Source organism: Pseudophryne corroboree, chromosome 3 (genome assembly GCF_028390025.1).
Source record: "Pseudophryne corroboree isolate aPseCor3 chromosome 3, aPseCor3.hap2, whole genome shotgun sequence".
NCBI lineage: Eukaryota > Metazoa > Chordata > Amphibia > Anura > Myobatrachidae > Pseudophryne > Pseudophryne corroboree.
This window is the reverse complement of record NC_086446.1, coordinates 429,877,779-429,902,750: the sequence shown is the minus strand read 5'-3', so window position 1 is coordinate 429,902,750 and position 24,972 is coordinate 429,877,779. Positions and strand designations below refer to the sequence as shown.

Below are 24,972 nucleotides of genomic sequence, written 5' to 3'. Positions count from 1 at the left end.
GCATTGCAAAGTCACAGGCAAAAAGTGAAGGGAGGCAGCGGAGGGAGTTGAAGATGGGGTTGGAGGACTGAGAAGAAATAAGAGTCTTGAAATAAGACTGGTTAGAGTGGGAGAGGGTAGCACTGGAAATTGAGAGTATCAATTTTAAATGGAGGAAGTCCGCATTGGAGTGCGATTTCTTCCACTGTCGCTTGGCAGTTTGTGAACACTTCTGCAGGAAGAGGTCAAAATCTGCTAGTAATGACCGCTGCAGCAACACAGTCCAGAGCAGAAATAAGGGGAACATTGTATAGGGAAATGGCTTGGTCAGGGCAGGAGAGAAACGATGAGAGGGAGAGAAGTTAGTCGAGCAGGGAGGATAAGGTTAAGGTGTCAATAGCCTTGGTGGAGGTGAAGGAGTTTAGAAGCATGGGGGACTTCAATAGGGATAATGAAGCCACCTATGATAAGGGAGGGAAGGTCTGCAGAGAGGAAATGGGGGAGCCAGAAAGCAAAGTTGTCAAGCAATTAGGAGATAGAGCCATATTATCCATAAGGCTGATTAGGCTGAAGCTAAGGGGCACATCACATTTTCTTGCTGAGGCACTGTTACCTGCGCCCTAGGGGGATAATTGTACTACAGTCCACAATCCGGGTCAGACTGGCCCACATGGGTAAAGGGGAAACACTCTTGTTACACCCCTGAAGAAGTCCATCTCTATGGATAAAATACGTTGGGTATTGAGTGCCATTGTCCATGAGCGAACTGAGTGGATCCTGCCTCAAGCTCCCATCCATAAGGGTGCTGGTGGGAATCAGTACCACCTCTCTTATTAGCAACATTGGATTCTCTGACACCATCTTTTATGCTGATATCATCTTTTATGCTGTAAACAAACTTTAAATCCTGTATATAATTTTATCAAGAGTAAAATAATTTTGATATTAACTAATAACTGTCCACTGGGCCCTTATTTTTGGGTGATTTGCTGAAGGGATATACTTTCAACCCCCATTATTGGATACCAATGAGGACTCAAGCTGAATGAACCTGTATTAATCACTCGAGACTGGACACTGTTTCAAAAGGACACTTTATTCATCATTTGAATTTTCACAAGTACACTTATGATATCATATTTGCTATACAGGAAGCCTACTGTGAGGTGCAGGAGTGAAATTATACTGGTGCAGGATAAGGACTTTTCTTTAAAAAAAAAAAGAAAAAAAGAAAAACTCTCTCATATATATATATATATATATATATATATGTATATGTATATATATATATATATATATATATATGTATATACACACACACACATACCAATGAGATTTATACTCTTGAGACAATGTTGGCATATGCTGTAGTTGCAAGAATACTGTTTTTAACAGTACAGTATATTCTGTTTTTATGCTTAAATGCACTTATGCATTTCAAGACTATATAGATTTGCGCTGAAATAATAGGCAATCCTCACTCTGTTCTAATTATCCCCTTTTCTCAGAGGATTCTGTGTACCTGGAAAATGAGGAGGAGCGGACAGAGTATGTTGTAACTCAATTTGGGATGATCTTTATGGGGACCAAGGACTCAATCACCTCTGTTCCTTGGAACTATGGACAGGTAAATTCTTTATTACAAACACAATTTTGAAGGGTAATTAAAGTCATGAATTAAACAAGAAATATATAAAGGAGGTTTATGCATTTTTCCAAGATACAGAAGGAAATGTTGTCAGACACAGCACTGCCTAGAAATGATGGAATGAGAGTATAAGTCAACATTTCGATGGTTACATAGTTTTTATAGAACAGGCCTGGCCAGCCTGAGGCTCTCCAGCTGTTGTAAGACTACAAGTCCCATCATGCCTTGCCACAGTTTTGCTATTAGGGAATGCTAAACGTGTGGCAGGGCATGCTGGGATGTGTAGTTTCACAACATCTGGAGAGCCACAGGTTGGCCAGGCCTGATGTAGAACGTCATGTATCATGAAAATATAAGGTTTTGCTGTCAGAGCATACACTGAAGCTGCTTATTAAACAGCAAGGAAGTGTTTTAATGCAGCAAAAGGCCTGGATTTAGGTTATCTGAAAGGGTTGGGTATGAAATCCCAACAGTGGGATTCTGATGGCCAAAATCCTGACAGACACCGGTAAGTATCATCATCCGACCCGCCTCTCCCATAGCCTATCCCTAGTTAGGGATTCTGATGGCTAAAATCCTGCCACACCCTGGCAAGTATTTTCATCCCCCCCCCCCCCATCCCCCGTAGCCTAACCCTAGTCTCCACCCCCTGTAGCCTAACCATAACTTTCCACCCTGCCCCCTTCTTCCCCGGAGCTTAACCCTCACCTAACACCCCCTCCCCCCCACCACCTCCTCCGTAGCCTAACCCTAACCTTCCCACTAGTGCCTAACCCTAAAGGGCCCCATGCACTAGTACGATTTTACACGATTTCATACAATTCCGATATATCCGTCTGATTTATTGTATGAAATTGTGTACAATCGTATGTGTTTTAGATCGTATCCAATCTGATGCGCGTCCCCGTGGCTGTCTGTCGTTGGTGCTGCACTAATGATATAGCGGAATTGGATGGAATCGGATCAAAAAAGTGTGTTTTTTGTGCTTGTGATATATCGCATGCGATGTATCACAGGGAAGTTTGACTGGCATTCTCAGGACACTCCCAGCCCCCGTAGCCCTCTATCCAGCCCATCAGATATATATCTCACGGTACAATTGTATGCCATACGATATATTGCATGCGATGTATAGCGGCTTCATCAATCGCATGTGATATACCTTATACAAAAATAGCACCAAAATACCAAATCGTATTGAATCACTCCCGGGAAGGTCCCGGGGGAGTTCAAGAGAAATTACATCCGACTTCAGCCTCAGACATATCGTTGTAGTGTATGGGGCCCTTAACTCCGAGGCCAGTTCTTACTTCTGGGATCCGTCTGGATTCTGCCCATCCTGCTGTCGGTCTTCTGCCTGTCGAGATCCCAACTGCCAGGATTTAGACCGCATCTGAAATGGCCTTTCTTCGTGTCATTGTAGCATCCTAATGACATTCTGCATAAACAGCTGTATTGCTAGACACAAGAAAGAATGTTTTGTGCATTTCACTCTCATATATATTATTGCTTATAGTTCTCATTTTAATGTTCTTGTTCCTCTCTGTTTTTTGGGGCTAATTCAGTAAGGATAGCAAATTCTACTAATCAGCAGAATTTTCTATCTTTTTTGTCGCATGCTGGGGGCCGCCCATCGCAGGACAATGCTGCCCAGCATGCTGACCGGCGCCTCTTCCCCTTCAACAAGCCGAAATTGCGATCGCTTCGCAATTTCTGCTTGTCGGCAGAAACTAAAGATGACTCTTGCCAGTGCAGCTTAGCTGCGGCCGCAGGAGTCCCGGCGCCATCTTACTGCGATCCAGCCTGAATTAGACCCTTTGCAACTGTTCTTTACCTTAAGCTCATTGAATATAATCACAGTGCTGCTAAGTAAGAAGAGAACGAACAACAAGCTCCTTCATGCCACAAGCAGGGTTTCTTCTCCAAGGACTCTCAAACTGTAATCTTAATGTACTGACCTCAACTGCCATCTGTGTGTCTGCAGTGTGGACGTTGGATTACAGTGACACACAGCAAATATTCAGTGTAGTTTTGAGAATTGATGATGAAGTGTGTCCCTTCTCTTACTTATCACAAATGCCTCAGCAATACCCCCGCCTGAGGCTTCTTATCTCCCCAACACATGCTGCAACATTCTGCCTCTGCCCTTCCCTTTATGTTCAGTGTTTTCTCAGGACGCATATCAGCCTGCGCCCAAGACGTGCAGCAGGGACTCACGGATTTTGGCATCTTGCCATGCTGAGAGAAAACAGTTTTATTCCATAAAAGGTTTAGCATAGCAACAGGAGTCACATTGGATTTATCCATTGCAATGTTAATGTCTCACTAAGATGTATGACCATTTGTTCCACTGTTAGCTATTTATATTATAGGCTGAGGTAAATGAAGATGTTAGGGTGTATAATACATCATTATACATCTTAAGGGCAACTACCTTAAAAAAAATAATTGGTGTATGTATTGTAGACATCAGTGACACTAATGGGGTTATTCAGAGTTGATAGCAAACAAAAAAGTTAGCAATTGAGCAAAACCATGTTGCACTGTAGGTGGGGCAGATGTAACATGTGCAGAGAGAGTTGGATTTGGGTGGGTTATATTGTTTCTCTGCAGGGTAAATACTGGCTGCTTTATTTGTACACTGCAAGTTAGATTTCAGTTTGAACACACCACACCCAAATCTAACTCTCTCTGCACGTTACATCTGCCCCACCTGACGTGCACATGGTTTTGCCTATTAGAGTGCTTTTTTGGTTTGCTAACAACTGTGAATTAGCCCCTAAGAACAGTTTAAATGTTCCAATATTTGCAACAAAAATCACAGAACAGCAAGCCAGAGGTAGTCTGTTGGGTTATGAATCAATGGGTCTACCTGATAAAGGTATTAACAGTGTCTAGGTCGACATGGGAAAAAGGTCGATATCGGAAAGGTCGACTTGCTTTTAAAAAAAAAATCAGTGTCGTTTTCTCCGTAAAATAACCGGGAGCCCCAATTAGTGCACCACGTCCCATTGCATCGCTCGCAGGTTACTATTCACAATCGTAGTCCACGTGGATGGTAAAGTATTAAAGAGTTGAAATGTAAAAAACTCATGTCAACCTTTCCCGTGTTAACTATTGCCATGTCAACATTTTGTCCATTTCGACCTAATGCATGTCGACCAATAGTGGTCACCCATCATCCGGATACAGTTTGCTACAGAAATGACTAGTGACAGCTTATACACAAGGACATGGGGAGTAATTCAGCATTGATCGCAGCAGCAAATTTGTTAGCAGTTGGGCAAAACCATGGGGGTCATTCCGAGTTGATCACTCGCTAGCAGTTTTTAGCAGCTGTGCAAACGCTAAGCCGCCGTCCACTGGGGAGTGTATTTTAGCTTAGCAGAAGTGCGAACGCATGTGCAGCCGAGCTCTGCAAAAACAGTTTTTGCAGTTTCTGAGTAGCTCTGAACCTACTCAGCGCTTGCGATTACTTCAGCCTATTCGTGTCCGGATTGGACGTTATACACCCGCCCAGCAAACGCCCAGCCATGCCTGCGTTTTTTCAGACACGCCTGCGTTTAGGTTCTAGCGATGCTTTCAGTTGCACTGGCGGTTGCAAGAATATTGACAGGAAGTGGGAGTTTCTGGGTGTCAACTGACCATTTTCCGGGAGTGTTTGGAAAAACACAGGCGTGGCCGGGCATTTGCTGGGCGGGTATCTGACGTCATTACCGTGTCATTCGTTGCAGCAATCATCGCACAGGATAAGTAACTACAGGGCTGGTCTTGTTTTGCACAGAATGTGTTTGCAGCCGCTCTGCTGCACAGGCTTTCGCACTCCTGCAAAGCGAAAATACACTCCCCCGTGGGCGGTGACTATGCGTTTGCACGGTTGCTAAAAACTGCTAGCGAGCTAATAACTCGGAATGACCCCCTCTCTTCTGAAGAATTACATGCAGCGATTTGTATGCTTGACAATATTTTGAGAATTTCTAAACTTTTCATTTAACAAGCATATTAGTACATGTCAGCAAATTGATAGTCTAAAAAAGGATTTAAGATCTATCTTTAGTGAATACCTGTGTATATGTGCATACATAGCTATCTGCAGAAATTGGAACTATTTTGCTTTTTGATGCATAATAATCCTGAAAATAGCAGAATGCTTAAATCTCATTACTGAGCCATAAACTTTGATTAAAACGTAAGTAAAATAAAGTATTGCCTGTAGAAAGCTGAGTCAGCCAACTTGTGCCAAGGCCTCATTAAGGGTTCTGGTACATAGACTGATACAGGTATTGCCCTTCTCCACTACTGCAACAACCAGCAATGTCTAGAGGGGGCTTTACATGCCGTGTCACCGGGTTGGGGCTGGAAGACCAACGGTCAGGATCCCCGACGGTCAGCATCCTGATGCCGGGATCCTGGCTGCGAGAATGCTGACGGGGGGGGCACAAAGAAGCACCTTGCGGGCTCACTGTGTTCGCAACGCAGTGGGCTCGGTGGCTCACTGCGCTCGTCACAGGTGCTATTCCCAAGCTATGGGTGTCATGGACACCCAGAAGCGGGAATAGACCCAGATGGTTGGGATTGTGTGTGTCAGCATTGTTAAGTGATGAGATTTCGGCGTCTCTGTATCCTGGCCGCCGTAATCCCGACTGCTGGCAATGTAACTGCACCCCGTGTCACCAGTATAGGAATAACCATCATGCAAGTGATGTGGCAATCATTTCAGACAGTGCTCAGCTACTCTCCAAACACTTCCAAGCCCCTTCAAATACTTGGGCAATGCCATGTGCACTACTGCTAGGTCCATGCAGCACCCCCTTTAGGTCAGAGAGGTGTGTTGTGGTATATACCACCCACTGTCCTTGCAGTCAGTACAAAGTCCTGACTGAGTGGGACAATCACCCAAACTTGGGACTGATCCACAACAATCAGGATAGCTGGCAGTCTGTGGTGTTCTCATCTATGTGTTCCTGCAGCTTTTACTACCTGCTGCTGCTTCTGGTGTTTAGGCTCAGTTGCTATTTGTCTGGATCCTGGAATGTTGGTGCCCTGTTTAGGAAAAGAATAGGTGCATGAAATAGATCAATAAACAAACTGTGCAATATTTATTAATGTACTAGTTACCAGCCCGTCAAAATGATGGAACAACATAATAGTAATGACAGCGTCCGCGGCTGTACGCACCCAAATGGAGCAACACTTAAATTGCTCCGTTGGGCGCCATCTAGTGGCCGCCGATATGCAAAACACTTAAATTCCCCCCATAGTGGCGAGGAGCAATGTTAGCCTTTTATTATATAGGTTTATTCAATATACTATCTTATATACCACTGATCTAATGTATTATTCTGTAAACTCTTCCATATATTCCAATGATACAAGATGTTGCTGTGTACAGTTTGTCATATTATTGCTCTTAAGTCCCTAACACCACAACTTACATTGTGAGCTGCTATAAGTAGTAGCTAGTTTCTCATTTTCAGCATCTGTCTGTATATGAGGGAAATAGCCTCACTTGCTCAGCACACAACAGTTTTTTCTTCACCCTCCTAATCTGCCCTTCATAGCCGCAACTTCGTCCTCTGTCACTGCCATTTTGCTTGTTCCTGGTCACCCCAGCTGAGGAAGCTCCAGTCATTCATTGGCTGACAGAAGACAAAATTCACCTATGCTTCATGTTCTGCCTCCAGTCTCCTTGATATCAGTTGATTGGCTTGATACTGTGAACTGTATGGGGATAGCATGCTCTATAACCGACCTTGACATACAGACCCCTAGAACAAATGAGTGATCTTTTGTAAGATGGCAGCACAACCAGGGAGCAGGACAAGGGGCAGGGAGGCTACATCTCCCATAATTACATCTTTGACCACTGATAACTGTCAGCAGTTGTTTGTTACACTCAGTTTACCAGTTTCAGCGACAGTAACTCCCACCAGCATGGAATGAATTAAGTAATTTTATTCCCTGGTTACCATCTTAGGGGCACCACCCAGTCTTTGTGACCTAGGGAGCAGCCTGATTAGTCTTTTGGTCTATCAAGTGCTGTCAGTCTTCAAAACACTTAGTTTTGATACTAAGCAATAATTATAATATACCATACCCCATGTCACCAGGCGATATATTGGGAAATGGGACAAGGTCCACTTTAAACAATATTTAAATATGATAGGGCATAATAAGCAATTATGTTTGAAATTTATAATGGATACTATTTATGTTTTTCTTTCTTCTTCTATTCCTGTCAGTTTGAAGATGGTGTTCTGGAAGCCTGTCTCCAGGTGTTAGATGCCAATCCCAAATACAATAATGATTCCAGCAAGGACTGTTCCCGGAGGAATGACCCAGTGTACATTAGCCGCATCGTCAGTGCAATGGTGAGCACACAAGCCCTGTTAAACATTGTAGTGTCATTAGTGTCCTTGTAACTTGAAGAACTGACACCATATTTCTGCTTTTTGGACTATGTATGAGTATGATCTCAGATAACAGTGCCTCAACCTATATTGTAGTAAATAGTATGGTGGCTCCTGGAATACGATTTCATTGTGTCGCACCTTTTATGGTATAGAGCCTAACTTGGCAAGCCCAGCATGTTGATACCTTTGAGATTCGCCCATGGTCCTACAGGTGAACTCTAATGATGACAGAGGAGTCCTGTGTGGGCGATGGGATAACTGTTACGATGATGGGTTCAGCCCCATGTTCTGGATCGGCAGTGTGGATATCCTGCGGCGTTGGAGGAAGTTCGGGTGTCAGGCGGTGCGATACGGGCAGTGCTGGGTCTTTGCTGCAGTTGCCTGTTCAGGTGAGAAGATTGACAAAATGGTTACAGTACTGTCAGTCATCATACTTCATGTTGTAATTCATGTTGTATTTTCTGATCAGTTTTAAGGTCTCTCGGCATCCCAGCACGGGTCATCACCAACTATAACTCTGCCCATGATACCAACCGTAATTTGTTGATAGAACAGTACATTGATGAGCAAGGGGGAATGCAGAAGAAACAAAAAGAGATAATCTGGTAAGGATGCAAGTGGTTGAACATTGGAAGCATGAAGGCACAATATACCCAAGGATCTAGATAGCCAGACAGCACTGAGGGGCTGATTCAGAGATGGATGCAGATCGCTGCATATGCACCCAGATCTGTGCCCATCTCCTCACATGCTGGGGGCCGCCTAGCACAGGGCAAGGCCGCCTTGCATGTGTGACGAGCCGCCTCCCGATGTGTAAGCAATTACATTGAGGACGCATCAAATTAAGGTTGACTCCTTGCCAGGCTGCGCTGTCAGGTGATCCGCCACCATTTTTTTTAATCAGAGCGGCTGCGTGTGACGTCATGAAGCTGCCCCCCGAAAATGCTCCCGGTCCGTCCCCATTTGGCTTGCCACACCCCCCCAATGCTGCATCGCCACCTCACAAACGCCTGCTGCTATCAGTCATCTTATGGCCGCATCCTTCCTGGATGCGGCCTCAAGAAGAAGGGCCACACACGGCGGCCAGTGTGCGCATGCAGACCAGACCACGGACGCGCGGCTGCATCCATCTCTGAATCAGCCCCAGAATGTACGATATACTACTCTATGCATACTGCATATTCTTTATGAACCAAGTTAATGGTATTATGAATTGAAATCAATCCAAAAATATTGCTCAAATAACATGAGGTCAATTTTCTATCACACTTGCTTTGAAGGTACTTCCACTGTTGGGTTGAAGCCTGGATGAGCCGCCCTGATCTAGGTGACAGCTACAATGGCTGGCAGGCTATTGATCCAACGCCTCAAGAGAAGAGTGAAGGTGGGAAATGAGACCTGATTATCTCTTCTCTCATTTTTCACTGTGGTTACATCTTATTCCTCCTGATCTGGAAATAATTTCCTTTTGTCAGCTGCTGACCACTTATCTCATATTGATTTGATATTCCCTCTATCAGTGGCTTGTCTAGCATTAATGATTAGATGTCCATGTGTTATAGGTCTGTATGAGTTCTGAAACACACAATCAGTACACCCCTTGTACAAGATTTGCACAGTCTACAATAATTTATAGAAACAATTTTGAGTGTTAAACCCAAAACCTTCCTGGTAGAATAGTGTGGGTTATATTGATATCTTCCTGTATACTTTACTTCTTTACAAAACAACATTGCCAATCTTGCAGGCGTTTACTGCTGTGGTCCTACTCCTGTTACTGCCGTTAAGGAGGGTGACCTTGATCTGAAGTATGATGTCCCGTTTGTATTTGCCGAGGTAAATGCGGATTTGATTTACTATGTGAAACAAAAAGATGGTACTAACAAGCAGACAATCTACACTGCGGAAATTGGAAAGAACATCAGCACTAAAGCAGTGGGGAAGGAAAGCCGAGTAGACATCACAGACAACTACAAATATGCTGAGGGTAAGTGAAACAGTGTGAGGGGTATGTACATGAGAAACTCACCCATTCTTCAGGGGATCGGACAGATAGGAATCTCAGCGGGATAAGCGGCGACTCTCCCCAAGTTTTTTAAAGTGCCAATGAATTAAAAGGACAAAAACAAGCTGGCTTTGCCTTTAAATGATTGCCACTTTAAAACGTTGGGCAGACTTGCCGGGCTCTCGCTGATGCTTGTAAGTCACAGGCATTTACCCTTTACCCATTTACCCTTTACCATTTACACATTTACCATTTACACATTTACCCTTCAGTATTAGCTTTATAGACAGGCACTGATTGGCTGTTGGAGGATAGGCAGACAGCACCACTATCAATGGCAGTACTAGTTGTGTGCAAGATATCTATAAAGGTCCCTCATTTTGAAAAGATAAAAATTAACTTGCACTTCTAAAGATTAGGGTGCGGCGCATCATATGTTTGAGCTATAGGCTTCATTCATGCTTGCAAGTAAAGCAAAAAAGAACACAACTGAGCAGAACCATGTTGCACTGCAGGTGGGGAAGATGTAACGTGCAGGGAGATTTGGGTGGGGTGTGTTCAAAATGAAATCTAAATTACCGTATAAAAATAAAGCAGACAGTATTTGTGGGCTACATGCAAAAGCAGCCAGTATTTACACTGCACAGAAAAAAATATAACCCACCTAAATCTAAATCGCTTTGCACATGTTACATCTGCCCCAGCTGCAATGCAACATGGGTTTGCCCAGTTGATTGCTTTTTTGCTTTACTTCCAAACATGAATCAGGCCCCATGTGAAAGAGGCATACTTAGTTAAACATGGTAAGTGTAATTAATAACTTTATTTGGAAAATGGGATACATAGGAGTTCTGGCCAGAAAGCTTGTGTAAGAATACAGCATGTGAATATGAGTGCAACTGGTATCTGCCTTATGGGAGCAGAGGTCTGCCTCTGCCTGGCTACTGGAAGGGCTACACCATATACCAGTCACCAAATGATTGCAGTGTTTTGTGCCAAGTAGGTGCTGTGTTGGGCTGTATAGCATAGTAAACTACCTGACAAAGTGCCCTAGTATGTATATAATATGTCTGCAGGTTGGTGGGTATGGGGAAATGATCTGTCTGCTGTGGAATGTGTAAATAACAGTGTCAGAGTTGGCTTCCTAGATATAAAGCTAATTGAGTTGGAACTGTAGGATGGAGACAGTATACTGTAACTGTTCTTTCCCAGTACTGGCAGTATATTCCTTTTTCTGTTGAAAAAAACCTACGTCACAGAGGGGCTTGTTAGGTTCCTGACTGTTTCAGCATCCAAGTGCCAACAGCTGTAAAAGTCACATTTTTATGATTTCTACCCTTGTAGTTGCTTCATTTGTTTTTTCAGGTCGAAGACTTTTGCCCCCCAGTTTCTTATGTCTTGTGTAGTGTCAAAGTGTGATAACAATACTTGTTTTGTGTAAGCCTTATTACTGAGAATATCTGTGTTTCTTTCTTACAAGATGTAGCTTGCAGTGAATGAAAACATTCTACTATATCAATGATCATGTCTACTGATCAGGTTGTCATGAGAACATCGGCATGGTCGAACAGTCCACATGCAACATGTCGACAGTGACCAAGTGTACCCCTATGATATGTTGACATGATTGTTGACAAACCGTTCCTGGTGGTCTCTTACTTTCTCCCAGCGGCTTCCTGTTTCCAGTGGTCATGTGACTGTCACTTCCGAGTCAGACCTCTGAGGGACTGGCATTTTTTGTAAATATTGCCACATTATACCTAATCCCAGTCTTTAATATTATCCCTCCTCCTAACTCTAACCTCCACCTGCAGCCTAACCTTAACCTCCACCTGCAGCCTAACCCTAACCTCCACCTGCAGTCTAACCCTAACCTCCACCTGCAGTCTAACCCTAACCTCCACCTGCAGTCTAACCCTAACCTCCACCTGCAGTCTAATCCTAACCTCCCCCTGCAGTCTAACCCTAACCTCCACCTGCAGTCTAACCCTAACCTCCACCTGCAGTCTAATCCTAACCTCCACCTGCAGTCTAACCCTAACATCCACCTGCAGTCTAACCTCTAACCCTTACCTCCACCTGCAGTCTAACCCTTACCTCCACCTGCAGTCTAACCCTTACCTCCACCTGCAGTCTAACCCTTACCTCCACCTGCAGTCTAACTCTTACCTCCACCTGCAGTCTAACCCTAACCTCCCCCTGCAGTCTAACCCTTACCTCCACCTGCAGCCTAACCATAACCGTCGGCATCCTCAGAATTTTGAGATTTTACATGGCGCCATCGTAACTGTCAACCATGTATTCACATCACCATTCTGAGGATGTCGATTTGATGTCAACATGTTAACTGTCGACCATATGACCAGATAAAATATTTAGCACTGCCATGGAGTGAGATTGTTGTCATGTGCAAAATGGTGGATCTGCTTAATTCACAGATTTGTGTGCTAACTGAAAAATACACATGCAATTAAATGGAAGAGTTTTCTGAAACTTTAGATCATGTGTAAGAAATCTTAATCAGACATGTTAAACCGTAAGGTTTTCTGTCTACAGAATTTCATAGCATTTTTTAAAGTTAATATATTTATGTTTTAAAATTTTGAAACAAAAAAGTTGACAAGCCACACCCGACCCACTAGATTTTCCCTCACACGTCCCCATATGCCCACATGTGTTCCCCTCACATGCCACCTTCTGCATATCTGCTTTTCCCTCACAACCCAATCTCTGCCCTCTGGATTTTCCCTCAAACCCCGCCCTCTGTCCATCAGCTTTCTTTTTCTGTTTTATGTTATGCTGTGGGGGACAAGATGGAGGAGAATGGGTATGGGGGTGTAGGGCAGTAATGACAAAACAAGATGTAAAGCAGTGAAGAAAGATTAAGAGATCCCGCCAGTGATAACGGGATATGGATGGTTCAGGGCAGCGATAAAATTATATGGAGGTATAGGACCGCAATAGCAGGGTATTGGGGTGCAGGGTAGTGATGGTAGGATATGGGAGGTAACTCAAACTGTCACTTTTGTTAAACAGGAAGAGGAGGAATACTGACCTTTTAGTTTTTACATTTTAGTTTATTCCAATGTTACTTTTATTTTTTTTGCAATGATATTTGGAATGCCAAGTTTCAGCTCAGCACATCCAAAAACTTTTGATTTGTAGCTTCTCAATCACCATGTCCCCCCTCTCACAAGATTAACATGGCGGAATGCTGTTTCTTCAATTTAGTCTTAATATCAAGGCACAACTGTGTCTTTATAATATCTATAGCACCCTCTTATGCATTGAGCCTAGTGCCTGCCTATAAAGGAGATTTATATATCTATAGGGCCTAGTTATTACAGGATATATATGTATACGTCCTAACTCCCTCTTATGCCTCAGGTCTAGTTGCGCACCTGTTAGGGGCATGTATGTATTTAAAGGGCCTAACACTCTTTTATGGCCCATGCCTAATGCCCACCTACAAGGCTCCCAACCCTGAAATATTGTACCAACTTGCTGAATGTGCCTAATGCCTGAAAGAAAATATCAAGCACTTAACCGGTTCTGCATCAGTCTTCTGCCTCTCTCCTGTGGTATTCATATGGGGCCTCTCTCCACTGCCTTAGAACTTCCAGTGTCTGTAGTGCTGGCCTTCACTTTGAAAGCAGTGGCCTGTTTAAGCTATTTTTCAGAGGTCACTGCTTCTCCAGGGCTTCTGGCATCTTCACCAACTCTTCTTCACTCTGGCATTGGCTCATTCTTCACCTGGGTAAAGGCAGCCTATGTAAGCTATTTTGCAGATGCTGTTATTTACCCAGAGCATCCAGCATCTTCTTCGGCATCTGTGGCGTCTTCTCTGGCCTCCACAATTTTCCGGAGCTCTATACTAAAGAGCAATGGCCCGTTTATTCTTTTTTTTTTGCATAGGCCACTGCTCCTCCAGGACTTCCAGCGTCTTCTCCGACTATTCTTCTGTCAGGCATCAGCTCTCATTTCTTCACCTGGGTAGCAGTGCTGAAGCTGTTATACATAGGCTGTCATCAACCCAGGGTTTCTGGCATCTTCTCCGTAGATTGCAGTATCTTCTCTGGCCTCCGTTATCTTCAGAAACTTGTCACTGCTCTGCAATGAACTGCCCCACCCCACTAATATAAGCCAGCCATGTTTGACCTGTAGAGCCCATCTAGATTTGGCTTTTTTTTTTTTTTTAAAGTGCCATTGTGATTGCTGGGATTCAGGCTTGCTGGTATTAGTTCTGGGAGGTGATGGGGAACCATCGAGACCACATGTGCCATCGGATCTCGCTACAGGCACAGTAGTAGTCCAAAAAGGTATCACCCATAGATTTCCTGCTACCAGTGGCCATTGAGAATTCCAGCCAGCCGCCTCTGGCACTGCACAGATCTGATTGCACTTTCTAATGAAAGCGGTGCCAGGACCAGTGATCTCACAGTGTGCCCTGCTGTGAGGCACAAATTTGTCTGATTCCCCCCTCTCCCCCCCCCCCCCCCCCCCCGACACAGAATAAATTCAGTAAATTGGGGAGAAGTCTGCCATATTGCCCCTCTCAAGTAAAGCCTTTTGCACTATACCCACCAGAGGTCTCTACTTAACACGCATAATCTTTAACATAAATATGTACAGCCCTATCTTTCATAAGTTTAAAACTCTATAGCAAATTAAAAACAAACAAAAAACAAACTGTAGCTTTCTCAAAAACATTACCCATAAAAGGCCCTAAACAGAAACAGAGCTATCTGACAAAACAAAACACTAGTTTTTTTATCATCCTGTATGCCTTTTAATAATGACCTCAAAAACTGTCACTTTTGTCAAATAGGAAGTGCAGGAAAACTGAGACGTATTACACTATAGATTATTTCAAATTTCTCATATTTTATTTGTGTTTGTTTATTTCATATGTTTTGCCATAAAATTTGGCTTGCAGCACCCAGCAACAATCATCGCATGTATGGTAAAGATTACTGTACTGAAGTGAACGGTTTAATTGGTCTAATGACTTTAAAGTTTGTTTGAAAAATGGAATGTGTGTTTATTTCTCTTTTGTTTAATAGGCATCAAAGTTCCACACCAGGGGGTATATTTATCATTGCTCTCAATGTATATTTAAACATTAAGGTTAAACTGATCAGTATTTTAAAGGACAAAAATTAAAATGTATTCAAGATGACAGGAAGTTGAACTTTGTGATTCTTACAGTGCACCTACTAATATTTTTTCCATTTTCTCACACAACCCCGAGGCCCACTTTTAGTTAGCGGAGGCTGCTCCAAAGTAACTGGACCTAAGTGTGTACTGTGTTAGTTCATCAAGTCTTTCCAGTGCAAAGCCATGTGTTTTGCAGTGGTCTTCATAAACCATTTTCGTAGTATACTGTACATTGCCACTAACATACTGCTTTTATATAAATGTGTAATCTGACAGGAAAGGTAGATTTATAGATGACTAGCTGGAGTATCCGGCGTTGCCCGGGATTTTAACAATATTTGTTTACAAAAATGTATTTAAATATTAAACACACAGTATAAATAACATAGTATAAAAAAGCATGTAAAATGTTATACACAGTCAATAAAATGAAAACCCAATGTGCTGCTGGGATCCCGTGCTACTTCAACTATATAACTCTCAGTGTGCGGGTTCGTGCTACCTCCATTCCCCTCCTCACATCATGTCACTGCCCCTGTCACATGCATCTCTGTTATCACCAGTGTCGGACTGGGGCCTGGAGGGCCCACCGGGGGAATGCAGTGATAGGGGCCCATACTTAGGGGTGTGGTCAGCCTACAAAGTGGGTGTGGCCAACCCCCACAGAGGTTTGAAATACACAATAGACTTGTGCAGTGTAATGCAACATATCTACCATGTATAATACAAGTGCACAGTCTGGAACCTGATCCCTAGAGGAAGGAGTGGGCCTTCGGGGCGGTGGTTTCCCCTGTACCCCTGTGGGCCAGTCCGACCCTGGTCATCACTGACATATCATGCATGTCCTGATATAGTCTGTGCTGCTGGCCCACCCCTAGGGGTGCTAGTGGTGTGTTACCCTTACAGTGTTTGTTCCCAGAGTGTAAGTCATATGTGTAGCAAGTTTGGTGTAAATTGCTCCAGGCATTCCAGAGTTATGCTGTCTGCTGAAAAACTCTGTGCTGCTGCCTCAACCCTAGGGGTGCTAGGGGTGTCTTACCCCCACAGTGTTTGTTCCCAGCTTGTAAGTCATATGTGTACCAAGTTTGCTGTAAATTGGTCTAGACATTCTGGAGTTATGCTGTCTCCTTAAATACTCTGTGCTGATGTCCCACACCTAGGGGTGCTAGGGGTGTCTAACCCCCGCAGAGTTTGTTCCCAGATTGTAAGTCAGATGTGTCCCAAGTTTGGTGTAAATTGATCCAGGCCTTTCGACAGTTATGCTGTCTGCTGACATACTTTGTGCTGCTGTCCCACCCCTAGGGGTGCTAGGGGTGTCTGACCCCCACATTGTTTGTTTCCCGAGTGTAAGTTATATGTGTACTCAGTTTGTTGTAAATTGGTCTAGCCATTTGGGATTTATGCTGTCTCCTGAAATACTCTGTGCTGCTGTCCCACCCCTAGGGGTGCTAGGTGTGGCTGACCCCCACAGAGTTTGTTCCCCTATTGTAAGTGAGATGTGTACCAAGTTTGGTGTAAATAGTGTAAATAGCTCCAGGCCTTCCATCGTTTTGCTGTCTCCTGAAATACTCTGTGCTGCTGTCCCAACCCATCGGGGTGCCAGCGGTGTCTAACCCCCACAGAGTTAGTTCCAAGATTTAAGTCTGATGTGTACCAAGTTTGGTGTAAATTGCTCCAGGCCTTCCACAGTTTTGCTGGCTGCTGTCCCACCCCTAGGGGTGCTCGGGGTGTCTGACCCCCATGGTGTTTGTTTCCAGCGTGTAAGTCATATGTGTACCAAGTTTGTTGTAAATTGCTGCAGGCATTCCAGAGTTATGCTGTCTGCTGAAATACTCAGTGCTGCTGCCTCACCCCTAAGGGTGCTAGGGGTGTCTTCCTCCCACAGTGTTTGTTGCTAGATTGTAAGACATATGTGTACCAATTTTTGAGTACATTGCTCCAGCAATTCCGGAGTTATGCGGTCTCCTGATATACTCTGTGTTGCTGTCTGCCCCCCTTGGGGTGCTAGGGATTTCAAATTGTTTTAGTTGCCTCCGCCATGTTTTAATACACTTGTATGTGAAATTTCACGATCTTCGCTTGTAAACTGTGGATTTGTATAGAAAGACAGAAGGACAGAATCACAGATTTTCATTTTTATATAGTAGATAAAGGAACAGTTAAGAACAATTACTGAACAATAGAGACGTATGATTGCTTGTAACATACATATTGCTCACTCTACATACAACCCATTGAACCATGTAGAGATAGAATGGATGCCTTTATAAATGTTACCCAAATAAGTAATTATATTCTAACAGGGATTTCGCTTGCATCTTCTTTACATCTGTCCAACTCTTGCCCTCAGGTTCTGAAGATGAAAGGAGGGTATTTGAAAAAGCAAATCAATTCTCTACTGTTCCAAGAAGACTGGCGGAGGATGTCCCCTCTGGGATCAGCATCAAGATTAAAGTATCGGAGGGGATGAACAATGGTTGTGATTTTGACGTATTCGCAGTTATCAACAACAACACTGAGGAGGAAAAGGAGTGTAGACTTATGTTTTGTGCACGTACCTCCAGCTACACTGGAGAAGTAGGACCAGAATGTGGTATGAAGGACCTTCTCAATCTGAAATTAGAGTCAAATGAAGGTAACTCACTCAATTCATTTCCTAGATGAAAAGTAGGAAAAACATTTATGGGGGAATTCAATTGTTTTGGGCGCCTGGTGCTCCCTTCTAAGGTGACAGATGCTATTCAATTGTTTAGGTGACCAGCCCTATGCTGGTCGCAACAGATGCCTTCTTGTGGCCAAAATGCAGGGGATTAACAGCATAAAGCGGCTTCCTCCATGCTAAGCAGACAAATTTCTACCTCAGGAGAGTGTGTGCAAAAATTTGCGATAAATGATGGGCACGAGAAACAACTGAAACTGAATCCCCCTTTAGAATGGGGAGGTAATGGCATAAAAGTGTATGTTAGAGTCCCTGGAAAACGTGACACATTGATAAACTCTGAAAAACGGTATACAAGTCAAGTATGAGATCTTTTATCTATCATTTTTTTTAGCCTGAAAGTTCCAAAAACTCTGAAAAGAATGAGTAAAATGCTGCTGCTCAGCAACAAGGTTCTAGAGTATTTCCCCCTAACAGGTAACATGAGGACCACTGCTAAACAAGTTAATGAAGTGCTAGAAACACGAGGTAGAGGACAGGGATCATTTATAAATGCAATAGATTTTTGGCATGGTACTCCAAGCATTTTCAGGAGAAACTTAAGGCGCCAGCATTCAGGATAATAGATCCCATAGCTGTATATGGCTGTATATACAATATACAATTATGTTTTATATGAATTTACTAGGTGTTGGTGCCTTTGAGTGTGTTATGTGGATTTTTTGTTATCAATACTATACTTAGAAGCAAAGCAAATAATACATAAATTACACTTTTAAGCATTCTGTGGAAATGAGATTTGTACATTTATTTATTTTTTGCAAAAGAACTTACTGAGCAGAACCCTTGTGAGAATAAGCTCAGGATATGACATGCCAAGCACTTTCTTGTGTCATTCCCATCACTTTACACTTTAAGGCGTCTATGCAATTACTTGTCGGAAAATGGCAGTTTCCGACTATTTTAGGTTGAATCTGGATTCGACCTATTCAAGTCAAGTGCCGTTTTTCCGGAAAACACGTGGATCGGCGGATTCGCCGCAGATCCACGTATTTTGTTGAATTTGATGTCATTTTTGACAGGTTTTCGGCCTGTTTTCGACAACGCCGATTCGACTTTAAAAAAAGTTGGATCAGCATTGTCGAAAATGGGCTAAACCTGTCAAACGCCTGGAAATTGAATAGTTCGGCGTCTGATCCTCTTCGTTGGAGAGGATCTGACACCAATTGAATACACCCGTATAACAGTTTGCACTTAAGCCACGTTTTTTTTTTCTCTTACACTTTTCTCTATGAATTTTGAGTTCAAGTTCAGTTATGGTTTTATACTTTATATTTTTAATTTGCTTTGTCATTTGGTTAACATTCTAAGGTTGGTTTTATTTGTATTTGTTTATTTCTATGGTCTTCCTTTGTTGCTTTTAGTTGCTTTTTATGTTTCCTCATGTTTCAAACGGAAATGATGTGCATTGTCTGATTATCATGTCTATCTGTTCACACACGCATTGTCCATCTCATGAGAGCTTCTGCCTTTCCCACACTGCGCAGTGCCTTGAACCTACTACCTAATATGGTCACAGACTCAGACCTAGGAGTTTTCTGTCACAAAGCCCTCTTACAGTCAGTTTCCATTAATGTGATAAGTTATCCAGCAGTACTATTGTATTTTACCCTTCGTAACGGAAATAGTTTGTTCATGTGGACTTAGGATAGATGACTCTCACGCTGCATGGCATATTGGGGTTAGATGTATGAGGACACATCTGTATTACTACATTTTTCTAAGTCTCTCATATGTCAGTGTGAACATAAAGAATACCATGATACTATGATAAAATACAAACATTTCTCCTTAAGTTGAGCAAATGTCTATAAATGAACAACCCAGATCATGAACAATTATTTCAGCAAATCACATTATCTTTCTAAAACCATGGGCCTAATTCAGACCTGATCACTGTAGTGCGAATTTGCACAGCAGCCGACTGTCGAATGACTGTGCATGCGTATGCACCGCAATGCGCATGCGCGTCGCCAAACAGCGACAGGATGGTGTAAAAATTTAGATTGCACGGCATTCTTAAGGTGATTGACAGTAAGAGGACATTTGTGGGTGGTAACTGGCCGTTTTCAGAGAGTGTCAGGAAAAACGCAGGCATTCCCAAGCGTTTTCAGGGAGGGTGTGATGTAAGCTCTGTCCCCGATCAGCCTGTTTATATCACACTGTAGGAGTAAGTCCTGGGCTAGGCACAGACTGCAAAAATAATTTGTAAGTGAGTTGCGAACGGATTTTCAGCTGTCCGCTGTCTGGCGAATTATCGCACGGCGTACACATGCATTTGCACACTTGCACGGGGCGGGTTTTCACTCTCCCTGGGCGGTGACTATCTGATCGCAGACCTCTGCAGATTTGCAGCACGGCGATCAGATCTGAATTAGGCCCCTTATCCAAGTTTTAAGGATATCCATGCTTAAACACAAATGGTTAATTAAAAATCACAGATGTACTAATTAAGTAATCTGTGCTTAATAACAGGTATCCTTAAAACGGGATGCAGTTAGCGGCAGTCGGGATCCCGGCAGATCCCGGTTCACAGGGGCTATTCCCACTCATGGGTGTCCACGACACCCATAAAGTGGGAATAGAACTTGTGGCGAGCACAGCGAGACCACAATAGGACTATTTGCGCTTGCCCTGCTGCCGGCATACTGGCGGTCGGGATGTCGTTTGTCGGTATACTGACAACCGACATCCTGACTGTTGGTAAATCATACTGATCCCCTTAAAACTAGGACCGTGAAGGGAATTGAGGACCAAGTTTGGGAAACACTGGTCTAACAAATCAGTATCATTAGCAAGCTTGTAAATATTAAGCATGATTCTGATTTGGAAGTAAAGCAAAAAAAGCAAATAACTTTGTGTCTGGAACAAACCATGGCCCTCATTCCGAGTTGATCGGTCGCAAGGCGAATTTAGCAGAGTTACACACGCTAAGCCGCCGCCTACTGGGAGTGAATCTTAGCTTCTTAAAATTGCGACCGATGTATTCGCAATATTGCGATTACTAACTACTTAGCAGTTTCAGAGTAGCTCCAGACTTACTCTGCCTGTGCGATCAGTTCAGTGCTTGTCGTTCCTGGTTGACGTCACAAACACACCCAGCGTTCGCCCAGGCACTCCCACCGTTTCCCCGGCCACTCCTGCGTTTTTTCCGGAAACGGTAGCGTTTTCAGCCACACGCCCCTGAAACGCCGTGTTTCCGCCCAGTAACACCCATTTCCTGTCAATCACATTACGATCGCCGGAGCGAAGAAAAAGCCGTGAGTAAAAATACTATCTTCATAGTAAAGTTACTTGGCGCAGTCGCAGTGCGAACATTGCGCATGCGTACTAAGCGGATTTTCACTGCGATGCGATGAAAAATACCGAGCGAACAACTCGGAATGAGGGCCCATGTTGCAATGCAAGGGGAGCGAATACATTTATATTTTTTTCTGTGCAGGGTAAATACAGGCTGCTTTTGTAAATAGCCCACACGTTAGACAGCTTTATTTTTACACTGTTATTTACATTTTAGTTTGGACTCCCCCCACTCAAATCTAATATTAATGATATACCTGTGAATGTATGCAATGCAGAGAGCATCCTAGTGACTGGCATATAATATGGAGAGCATTTTAGTGATCACTATATAATACAGAGAGCATCTAGTGAGCACCATACAATATATAGAGCATTGTAGTAAAAAAAATACAGACTGCTTCTAGGTATCAACAATAGTAACAGATGGCCACATAATAGAGAGTGCATCCTAGAGGCCATCATAAAATACAAAGAGCATCCTAAAGACCACAATAACATACAAAGATCATTCAAGTGACAGCCATATTTTCCAAGGAGCATCCAAGTGAAGGCCATATAAAGCAGGGAGCATCCTAGTGACATATATTCAATACAGAGAGTGACTTGGGGCAGATATTAATCAGAGAGCATCCTAGTGACCTCCATATAATAACCAGAGCATTCCAGGGGCCACTACACAATCAAAGAGCATCCTACTGACCATAGGCGGATCCAGGGGGGGAAGGGGGCACTCGGGCCCGTGCCTCCCCTGTCATTTCTGATTTTTTTTTGTTTTTCAAAAGGAGAACAGCAGCAGCACTACTGCTATTTCCGTCAGTCAGATTTGATAAAAGAGTCGTCAGTAACTAGGACCCATCGCGGCTCTAACAGCAAGTTCGTGTGGTAACCAATGGGGAGGCTGGAGCTGCAACTCCAGCCTCCCCCTGCTCACACCGCAGCCTACCTCCCCAACTGCCAGCCAGCCAGAGTCCAGCCCAGGCGCAGGGTTCAAATGCCAGCATCGAGTAAGACAGTTACTTATGACGCGCAGAAGGCTTCATTAGCCCTCACTGCACTGCACAGTTTCCCAGCACTCCCTCCTCCACTTCCTTTACCACCATGCAGCACCAGTCAAACTCGGCTCAGCTTTGAGAAGGCGGCCCGTGTGATTGTGACAGGACTGTATGTCTTATGCTGCTTGTTGGAGATCCAGCTGGCTGCTTCTGCTAATCAAAGATGGGGTTTGTGTCCTGCAGTCTGAGTCTCAGTGCAGTGCCCAAAACAAGGTATGCTGCACCTGCCACCACCAACTAATAACTAATGGAACCAGGTGACCAACATTTTAAGGCCCAATCGGCCTTTTCATCAGGGTGAAACATTGGCAATAAACCAGGATGCGCTCCTACAGCCAATCATTACCTGATGGCGTATTCTGTGAGGCTACGCCCCCTGTGATACCACACCCCTTATCTGGGCGCATGCGTGTCTTAGGTGCATGTAAATATAACTATTATCATTCCCCTATCATGGTGCCCCCCCTTTCATTTTCTTTTGGATCAGCCCCTGCTACTGACCGCCACACAATACAGCTTTCTAGTCACTGCAATATAATACAGGGAGCATCCTAGTAAATATCAAACAATTTCATAAAGCAGACAAGTGAGGTACACATTGTAAATCAGAGAAGTGTAGCCTGCTGTCCTAGTTACATATACACAAAGCTACTTACGAATGGAAGAGTTGTTGGTAATCAGGTTTAGCTGCATAAACGGTTGGGCGCCTCTCTACTTCGGGGGTAGCGAGCTGAAATGATTATACCATGCCCATCAGCAGAAATAGAACGGGTGTGGAAGGGGGCGGAAAGAATTGAATGCCGCCCATTATGTTCTAGAAATGTAATATAATACATGAGGTGGGACCACAAAGGCTTGATGCCTAATACCTCTTGCCTGGTGCTGTAATAAGCATGCACTACTGCTCATTACTGGGTTTTTAGTTATTTGTTTAAACTGCTGCAGGTTCTACTGATAAGTAGTGGATGGAGCACCTTTATATAAGTTAGAAATCTGAATATCCGTTACTTGAGAAGCTCACTGTAGTTAAGTTTATGTAGTAGTAGATCAACTCAATGCATAAATCCTGTGCCTCTATTGCAGATTATTCCTCTCATTCTCTTTAGATTTTTCATTGGTTCATTTCTACACTTTTCTACACTTTCTGGCATTTGACATCACCAACTTACCCAGCTACAGATTTACTGACGTACACAATGCTGCACGCTAGTTCATGTTGTAGTAACGCATAAGTACATAAGAATCACAGTGATTGGCTATTTCATACACTTCTGGGCTTTCTAACTTTCAAAAGGGCTGCACATTATTCCTATTGTATAAGTAATTCATTTGATAAAAATAAAACATGTGGTGGACAAGTTTATTGCAATATGGGCTTCATGTTGTGGGTCTCAGCGGGTAACTCCTCTTGGCCTTTCCTAATAGCCTGCCTTCTGTTCCCATTACTGTCTCTCTCTCTGGCTCTCCTCTCCCTTTTATTCTCCTGACTATGGCCCCCTTTCTCTTTTCTCTTTTCTATTTATATTTCTTCCTCAGCTCATGCTCTTCCCTCCCATTTCCTATTTTTACTATTTTCTATTTCCGCTCAGCACTTAATGTTTGTATTTATTTATCTGTCTTTTCTTTTCTCCCCTTTTTCTTTTTTTAAATACGACTACTCTTCACATCAAGATTTTTAAAGATTCCTTGTAATTACCCACAAGCTTTTATGTATTGCCACCCTATGACTGATTTTTTACTTTCACTCTGATATCATTCTTATCATTCACAAGTCATTGCTTGTTTTCTTTTATAGTTATGTATACTATCTTTGTTTGTGGATTGTTTGTGATGCCCTTTGTCACCTAATTTCTCTCGGTGATTGGATCTTATTTTTTCTGTGTATGATGGTCTCCTAAATATAAACTATACGAAGAAAAACAAAAACATATCTATAATAACATAGCAGGTGTTTCAAGTGTTACAAACTATAACCCAAAAAAAAATCTAACAACAAAGCAGAGAGGACAACAAGGTGAAAGGCCAATAGGAATTTAGGCCACACATTACATATAGTTTAGTACAGCGTCTTCTATATATGGAGACATTACAGTGTGATAGATAGGGGGTGAGATCACACAGAATTGTCGGGGAGCTTTGGAGTCCATTCCAATATTGCACATTCAATTAAAATTTTGTAGAGCTCCAACCCTATATAATGCAATAAGGTCAGATGAAAATAAATATTATCTTTATAGTAAGTAGGATAAATTGTGGTTGGAAACTCATACATGACAGATGAGTCAATACAGACAAATATCTCTGGGGATTGCAAAATGTCTTGAGGATTAAGAACAAATTGTGTGATTTACTGAGTGGTGATAATTCAGTCATTTCATTGATTGAGAAAGGTTTAGGTGCTCTTATACAAATCTGCTAATAGGGCTCAGTATCAGTCGTTAACAGGCTGATAAGATGTAATTATACGCAAAGGGAAGGCTTGATTCACAGGAGGATGGCATAACTCTCCCATTATGTAAATGTTTTAGCTTTATCACAGAGAAAATGACATTCGGGGAAACAAAACAGGCAATATATGATAATATTATATTTATATGTATTAAGCATATATTCTTAACATTATATATATATATATATATATGTGTATATATATATATATATATATATATATATATACACACACATATATATATATA

The 24,972-nt window shown here is 42.9% G+C and overlaps 1 protein-coding gene and 1 long non-coding RNA gene across 3 annotated transcripts in view; one reads left to right on the top strand and one right to left on the bottom strand.

Moving 5' to 3' along the window:
* Positions 1–24,972, top strand: part of TGM2 (transglutaminase 2) — a 60,847-nt gene that overhangs the window by 15,469 nt on the left and 20,406 nt on the right. The window contains exons 4-10 of the mRNA XM_063960378.1: positions 1,488–1,606; positions 7,870–7,998; positions 8,252–8,429; positions 8,510–8,645; positions 9,321–9,424; positions 9,788–10,027; positions 17,553–17,837. Of these exons, the coding sequence (XP_063816448.1) occupies positions 1,488–1,606; positions 7,870–7,998; positions 8,252–8,429; positions 8,510–8,645; positions 9,321–9,424; positions 9,788–10,027; positions 17,553–17,837 (1,191 nt within the window). The remainder of the gene's footprint in view (positions 1–1,487; positions 1,607–7,869; positions 7,999–8,251; positions 8,430–8,509; positions 8,646–9,320; positions 9,425–9,787; positions 10,028–17,552; positions 17,838–24,972) is intronic.
* LOC135055848 (uncharacterized) lies at positions 1,600–8,307 on the bottom strand. 2 transcript variants are annotated; one of them, XR_010243826.1, is made up of 4 exons: positions 8,225–8,307; positions 6,608–6,670; positions 2,938–3,085; positions 1,600–1,733 (listed from the first exon to the last, which is right to left on the bottom strand). It is a non-coding gene; the product is annotated as an uncharacterized LOC135055848 (long non-coding RNA). The 2 variants fall into 2 exon arrangements; XR_010243825.1 differs by lacking the exon at positions 1,600–1,733 and having other exon boundaries at positions 2,361–3,085.